This window comes from Tetrahymena thermophila, assembly GCF_000189635.1.
Source record: "Tetrahymena thermophila SB210 genomic scaffold scf_8254588, whole genome shotgun sequence".
NCBI classification, from domain to species: domain Eukaryota; phylum Ciliophora; class Oligohymenophorea; order Hymenostomatida; family Tetrahymenidae; genus Tetrahymena; species Tetrahymena thermophila.
The window spans coordinates 182,847-190,864 of NW_002476359.1; the positions used below are offsets into that span (position 1 = coordinate 182,847).

The 8,018-nt window shown below is 23.0% G+C and overlaps 3 protein-coding genes across 3 annotated transcripts; 1 reads left to right on the forward strand and 2 right to left on the reverse strand. All coding sequences in view use genetic code 6, as the record gives it.

Annotated features, from left to right (window-relative positions):
* Window positions 1-379: 379 nt before the first annotated feature.
* On the forward strand, window positions 380-916 carry TTHERM_00850580 (EF hand protein; the record flags this gene model as incomplete). Its single annotated transcript, XM_001019261.3, has 1 exon — window positions 380-916. The coding sequence occupies one exon, from the start codon at window positions 380-382 to the stop codon at window positions 914-916; it is 537 nt and encodes a 178-aa protein (XP_001019261.1).
* Window positions 917-1,702: 786 nt separating this feature from the next.
* Window positions 1,703-4,220, reverse strand: TTHERM_00850590 (hypothetical protein; the record flags this gene model as incomplete). The annotated part of the gene is made up of 10 exons (XM_001019262.2): window positions 1,703-1,744; window positions 1,804-2,490; window positions 2,551-2,588; window positions 2,650-2,793; window positions 2,851-3,057; window positions 3,115-3,148; window positions 3,207-3,439; window positions 3,631-3,768; window positions 3,868-4,095; window positions 4,187-4,220. 10 exons carry the CDS (start codon window positions 4,218-4,220, stop codon window positions 1,703-1,705), a joined length of 1,785 nt encoding a protein of 594 aa, XP_001019262.2.
* A 645-nt stretch (window positions 4,221-4,865) lies between these two features.
* Window positions 4,866-8,016, reverse strand: TTHERM_00850600 (elongation factor Tu GTP-binding domain protein; the record flags this gene model as incomplete). The annotated part of the gene is made up of 6 exons (XM_001019263.2): window positions 4,866-5,135; window positions 5,200-5,727; window positions 5,791-6,365; window positions 6,801-6,853; window positions 6,913-7,270; window positions 7,485-8,016. The coding sequence occupies 6 exons, from the start codon at window positions 8,014-8,016 to the stop codon at window positions 4,866-4,868; spliced, it is 2,316 nt and encodes a 771-aa protein (XP_001019263.2).
* Window positions 8,017-8,018: the final 2 nt, after the last annotated feature.

The following is an 8,018-nucleotide window of genomic DNA, read 5'->3' on the forward strand; positions in this document are numbered from 1 at the left end:
AAATAATTTTAGTAATTTAAAATATATTAATTTATTTGATGATAAATAACTACTACGTATGTGTTCAGTTTTATGCATGAATAAATGATTATTTTATTTCATTTATTTAAATTAATTTCCTTATATTTTCATTATAAATTCTTATTATTCAATTCAATGAATTGTATCTAAATATCATTTATCTCTTTGTATTCAGTGTATGATTTATATTTTATTTATTCAAATATAACACTAACTTAATAAATTAATCAATCAATTATATTTACTTTGAAATTATCTATTCGGTTTAAAGCTATACATATCCTCATATAATTCATTAATTTTTGAAAATTTAAAAATAATTTAAATAATTAATTATCGTTAAAAAATTAAAAAATAAATGTCCAGAATAGTTAGCTTATAGGAAAAAATTGAAAGATAATATATGGAGCTCTAGCTTGATGAAAAAGAAGAAAGAGAGCTTTCAGAATGTTTTGCCTTGTTCGCTGACAGCAACACAAATTTGATTAATCCTCGTGAAATTAAAAAGGCTTTAGAGACTTTAGGTTTAGATGAGAGAAACAAGTATGTCAAAGTTATGCTTAATGATCTTGTGAAGCTTTGTGATGATAAAAAAATTGATTAACTTAACTATAAAGAATTTGTTGTGACTGTTACAGATAAGCTTGGTGATATAAAAACAGAAAAAGGTCAAAAGAAATTATTTGATCTGTATGATAAAAATGGAGATGGTTTTATAGATTGTGATGAGATAGAAGAAATTGCAAATGAATTATGTGAAAATATGACATAAGAGGATATATAAACTATGATACATCATGTTCATGTGTTAAACAAGACTTCAAGTATGGAAGGCTTTACATTAGAAGAATTTAAATAAATCATAGCCTCTGCCAATAATAGAGATGGAAGATGATATAAATTAATGTAAAATAAATCAAAATAAAATTGTAAAAAAATTATAATTAATTTTCTGAAATGTTAAATGAAAAAAGTATAGTAAATGATAAATATTATCAATAAAATAATAAGGCTAAAAAATAGCATAAAAATCCCTTAAATTTATATTAAATATTATTTTTTCTGTTAGATATTATACCAACCAACTCTTTATATGATTGTGGAATTAATTAACTTAAATCTCTTATTAAATTATATATTATTAGTCTAAAAATTTTAACTAATATTGTAATTGGATAAATTACTAATTAGTATTCAAGAAAAGCAAAAATTTTTTGTTATTTGCACTATTTTATTTTTAAAGATTGATAAAGAAGCATGTAGTGAATGATTTTGCTTATAAAAAAGTATAATTAAATCAAAAAATTTTACTTTTTTGCTGTTCATTTTTATAATTATGATTAGCAAAAAAAATGCAGTTTAATTGATTCAAGATTTATTTATTTATTGTTTTTTGGATGAAAAAATAAAATAAAAATGGCATGAGTTTTACTTACTTACTTATTTATTTATTTATTTATTTATTTGCAGTTTATCAAATTTATCTATTCATTTATTGATTAATTACAACATAAACGATAGAAATATTAAAAATAGATTTTATACAAATATATTATTTTATAATTTATTTATTTATTTAGTTAGGTAGGTAGGTAGGTAAGTAGTTAGACTTTTCTTCTTAAAATAAAATATTTTTAAATTTGTAGATTTAAGCAAACAAAAGTTTTATTCATTTCAAAATTCATTTGTTATCAAATATGTTTGTTGATTTCACACCTGGGGTCTATTTATTTAATACAAAAAATTATATTATCATCTTTTTTAAAATATTTATTTATTTACTGAAGACTTCTGATTTGAATTGGTTGATAAAGAGTTGGACTAAGATCTGTTACCTGGAATTACTGTAAAACCATCTTCATCTACTTTCTTTTCCTCAAAAACTTATTTCTTTTCTTAATAATTGTTGCTATCTTTATTAACAGTTTTATTGTTTTTGTTATTGTTTTGATTACTTCTTTTATTCTATCCTCCATCTTTGTTTTTTCTCTCATCAGAATTCTTTTCTTAATATTCTTGATTTCTTTTATTCTCATCTTAGTTCACTCTTTTTTAGTTATATTCCTTATTACCATTTTAGTGATTATTGTTGTTGTTGTTGTTGTTGTTGTTATTATTATTATTATGGTTTCCATTTTCTTAATTTTCTTATTTATTATTAAAGTATTCTCTTTTTTTATATTCTCTTGGCTTGTTATTGTTATCTCTGTTTTGGTTATCTCTCTTTTCATTGTTATCTCTGTTTTGGTTATCTCTTTTTTCATAGTTATCTCTATTAGGCCTTTCCTTTCTTTCCATATTTGAATATTCTTTCTTTTCATAATTTTTTTGTCCATTTCTTTAACCACCTTATTGCTAATGTTGTTACTATTACTACTATTGCTACTATTATTATTGTTATTCCTATTTAGGTTATTATTCAGTTTCCTGTAATTTATCAGATTCAAGACTATCTTTTTCATAGTAATGCTATTGTTAAAATTAAAAATGTTACTTGATTTTAAATGTCTTAATGTAAAATTTATTTACTTTTTGTCCTGTTCCTTTTTAAGTTTCATCTTTGTTTTCTGTTGATTAAATTTTAATTATTTATTTATATATTTATATATTAATTTTAAACAATTTTACATGTAGAGCTTTGATCCTTTTCATAGCTTTGCTTCTTTACGAATTCAACTTATTGCCTTTTTTCAGAATATTTTTTTTCAAGTTAAGGGGGCTAGTTTTAATTTTCAGCTCCCTTATTATTAGCATTTCTAGTCATTGTAAAGGCTAATTTTAATTATAAAAATTATTTAATTATAAATTAAATTTAATATTTTAATTTACGTTTTTCATTTTTTTCATATCCTCTTCCTTCTCTATCACCTCTATTTTCTCTATCACCTCTTTCACCTCTATTTTCTCTATTATCCTTATAGTTATTTTTTTTGTGGTCTTAGTCGTGTTTATCATCCCTTTTTCTATGGTCAGAGTCTCTTTTTTCTCTGTTATTAAAGTTGTTTTTCTTCTCTTACTCATATTCATTTTTGTTAGCTTTTTGTAAATAAAAATAATCTATAAAATCTATTTTTTTAATCAAAATTATATTACCATATCTAATTCTGAAATAGTATTTGTTGAAAGCCTTTTTATATTTTACATAATAATTAAAACTAGAAATTTATATTAGTTTATGATATTACCAAAGGTTCAGTAGGTAAAATCTTATCAAAATCAGATGTTTTAATTTAAACATTAATATGGTATTCGTTAGTTTTATCTTAATAGCCATCAATATTTAAAATATCAATTCCTTTAAATGACTATCTTATGTCTTCATAATTTATTTAATCAGTGACACCCAAACGGAAGCAATTAATCCATAAGAGCTCACTTTTGTGATTTTTTTGCTCCATAGCTTCTTTTATTTTTTTTACTAAATAGTTTTAAAATATATTTTTCAATAAGGATCACTGAAATAAAACGATTTTATTAAATATGAAAGCAATAGGCCGCCTATAACTTAGCAATTGATACCAAAATCAACTAATTTTCGTGGCTAAACCAAAAATTATTGCTATAATGAAAATTATTGACAAAATATATAATTATTAATAAATGTAGTACAACTGTCTTCATGTTGCTCAATAAACTTATCTTTTTAGTTATCTACTTTCTAATTTCTGTCTCTTCTGCCTCCATCTTGTTTATAGTTTTTCTATCTATCATATTGTTGTTAGTTTCCAATTTAGGCTTCTCTTTTTTCTTAAATTTAATAAAAATAATTAAATAATTCATTTTTTAATTTGTTATCAAGTAGTTTATCATTAAAAAATTTATTGGTAATTAAATTTATTTTTTTACTGTTCATTTTGAATTCTCCATTATTTTAACGTTCTTTGTTGTTTTAATTATTTTCTTGTTTAGCTTCTTCCTCATCCTCTTGCTAATTAACTTGCTATTAGGTAACTTGTTACTTAGCATCTTCTTCCTTTACATCTTTTTGAGGATTGCTTCTAACTTCTTTTTAATGAACTTCATTGGAGTTATTTTCATCATCGCTACTATCGCTATCAGCCATATCAGCCCAAACTATTAATTTTTTAGTAAATATTAATCTAATATTCGTACAAGAGAATCAAATATAAGATGTATTTATATATTTATTTATTAATGCAATTACGCTTAGATGACTTTGATTTTTATTGTTCAGACATTTTCAATTTTTTTTTAATTAATTAATTAATCAATGTTTCTTTATTTATTTATATATATATTAATTTCTTTCTTTATCAATTCCTTTTTGTTAATCCTTTATCAAATAATAATTTATTATTATTTTGCAATTTAATATTATTATTTATCATACAAAAATTCATTTCAGCTTTACTTTTTCCTTAGTTATAATTGACTTTTTATAGAATATAAAGCCAATAACTATCTTGTCTCTTTCACTAAATCTTCATTTTAACAAAATATTTTAAGAAACATATAAGAAAGCAAAAAATCGCTATGATAATTCCAATCTAGTGAATAAAAATTTCGCCTCAATTAAACCCACGCGTATCTTTTCTTAACTCCCAGTTCTTCTAAAAACATCAAATAGATTTTTAATTATGATAACTACCTTCTCATATTTTACCCCTCTTAATTTTAATAAATACATAAAATAAATAAACTCTCCAAAAATTTTAAATTAAATAAACATTTTTTTTGCTTTCATTTAAAGAATAAAATTCAATTATGAAATATAATATAAAACAAACACACTCCTCCTTATTTAATTTTAAATATATTATTTTTATTATTTTTGAATAAACAATAAATAAATTAATTAATTTTTAACTCTCATTTTATTTAAGTCAATAAAAAACTTTAGTAACAACTCCTACTGCTTTTAAAAGCTTTTCATCAATGTAAAACATCTAACCAACTTATATTCTCTCAGGTCTGTAAATAAAACGCATACGGAGATAATTCTTTACTTCTGGTTAGTACTTATTTAATTAGTTATTTACATTCTGTTTATTTTTGCTTGGTTCAATTACTATTACAGGTACATTATCTTAAGCTATTTCTATTTTTTATGATGTTTAGTCTAATGCTTAGTCATTTGGAAATAACTCTTTTATCTATCAAATAATTTTTTATTATTTATATTAAATTTGTGATTAATTAATAAATAAATAAATTTACTTTGTCTATTGATTTTGTTCTCCTTAAAAATTTTTTATTTAGATTTTTAGAAAAGACAAGAGCCTTCTCTTCTTTTTATTTATCTCCTTATGTTGAAGACTTGATGGCTTTAATCTAGTTATTAAAATTTATTTCATGTAAATGTTAATCAGAGTAATGATTCATTTCTCTTTCTAGCGATTTGCGTCTAGCGAGAGGACGATATCCTTTTCCCTCTAAATCTTCTTTGGTTACCATTATTTTACATATCTGTCTGATACTTTAAAAGTTAACTACCGGCTAGTAACCTGTTTTGATTAGTACTTTCTCCTTTATACTATCAAATAAAGTAAGTTCAGCTAAAAATTCTGATGCAGCCCTTGGCAATAACCTTGGGTCTACTAAAACTTATCCTTTTCGAACCTCGAACTTTTTTTTATCTTGCATATCCATACTCACTCTTACAGAGCATATTTAACTGGTTTAAACCCTTTCTACTGATGTTTTTACAACCATCAGCTCTTAGACTTTTACTTTTTTGAACAAACCCTAAATATTGGTAAAATAATTATTTTCTTCATTTTATTGTTGAAAAATAAATGAAATAAATACATTAATATCTGGGCCAATAAGTAGGTTCTAAGCTAAATGAAGCTCACCTTGTAAAACAGTTCCTTAAAAAATCACATTGTTATTACTTTTATCTACATTTATTGCTGATCTTTCAAGTGCATTGTATATTGTTAGTTCAGTCAATTCTTACTTATTTGTTTAATTAACTCTCCTATTATCTGGAAGCTAACTCAAAAATTTAGAAAATAGCTTAATGTTACTTAGTGTTTTACTAGAAACCAAGAAAATCGGTACAAAGTTTCCCTGCAAAAAACTTTCAGTAAAAATCTTAGCTACTTATGATATGTTATAAATTACTTAAACATATTTTTAAGCATAAGTGCTGTAAATAAAATTTTTAATCTCGCAAATGAGACTACCAATTTGAGAACTTGGAGCATTATCAGTATTAGTTATTACTATAAAAAAAACTAAACCCATTGAAACTGCATCCCTGATATATGTTTTATCACTCTCACTAAACTCATTTTTAGCTGAAATAACTATAAGTCCATAATTAGGTATTCTTGAGCAATAACTTAAAACAAAATATTTTCTATCTTTTTGTTTGCCACCTAATGTAAAATTAAAAAATATATTTTATAAACTGTTAATTTAGTTTTGTTTAATTATAAAAAATTTATTTTAGATAAAAAAGTGAAAATGAAAAATTTAACCCAAATTTTTGTTAATATTATTTTTAGAAATTATTAAAAAATGAAACGAACGAGGTAATATTTTATTCTTATCCATAGAGAAAAATTTATTTATTAATTTAAAAAAATTATAAATTTAAAGATAAGATTAAATATAAAAACCTTACAAAATAAAGCTTAACTTTTATTTATTTTTTTAAATATTTTAATAGCTGTTTTTTTATTATTAAGTAGAACTCTTAAAAATACTTTTTTAGTAAAAATTCAGCTTATATTTAAAAATTTTAGATTTGAATTTGGATTGAAAAATTAAAAACTGCTGATAAATTAGCTAACAAACATTTAAAAAATTACCTATATCTACAAAGCTAATAATCTTAGTTGCTAATTCTATTTCTCCTTCAATTCTATTTTATTTATTAAAATTTAAATTTGAATAACTATTTAATTTAATTTTTAAAAGTACCCAAGCACAGTGAAAGGAAATCTACTTAAAAGTTTTCCTTAAGAATCAAAGCATAAATATCTTTATTAGATTTAAGTTGTTTGCTCATTATTAATTTGACAACCAGACTCTTTATAATACATTGTTTTTATAAGTGTAGTTTTACCACTTCCAGTCTAACCCATTAGCTAGATACGAATATCTGCCCTTACAACGCTTCTTGGCCTTTATTTAATTTTTACAAATCCTATTCGCCCTCTTTCTCCATTATAAACTCTGTCTAACTAAAAATAACATTCATTCTTGTTTGCAACATGAGAGAGGATTTTTAAACTCAAAAAGAATTCCTCTTCTATCAATCCTAAAGTATTTCCATTATCTATTAATTAATTTATTATATAATTTTTTCAATTTACTCTCAATAATTTATATTTTAAACAATTGTCAAATATTTTATTACTATTAATATTCAAAATTTGAAATAGAAATTTTAAGAAAATTAAGATATTTGAAATAATTGTATTTGGTTAATACAAAGCTATGAAAATTCAGTTATATGTAAAATATTTTTAATTTTTATGAAAATGAATTACCTTCTACTCCAATCCAGTAATAGCATTCGTCTACACCTTCATCTAAACGACGAAGCATTTAGCATTCAAGCTCTTATAAACGACGCTCTTCTGTTTTTATTAGCTTTAATTTATATTCTATATTTCCATGCTTATCATCTTCAGGTGGTAGAGGGTCCAAGTACTCAGCGTCGTCTTGGTAGTGTTCCTTCACTGCCTGGCATAGCTATTCAATATCCATTTACTCAATTTAGTTAGTTTTAACATTGTTGAAAAAAACAATTTAGGGTGGTTTTAGCTGGATATTATTAACTGGCTTATTCACTATATATCTTTTTTTACCATGTCTAGTAGATGCACTGCTAATTGTTTAGTGGTTATCAACTTTTGTTGCTTTTTTTCCTTCTTGTTTTGGTTAGTGTGAGTCATATTATAAAAATTAACTAACAAGCTAATTAGTGTCCAAAATTTAATTGCTTTTATTTGAATCTTATAAAAAATAAGATTTTTCGGGTATTTCACTAAGCTAACTTTGTACTTGAGAATTTGACATCC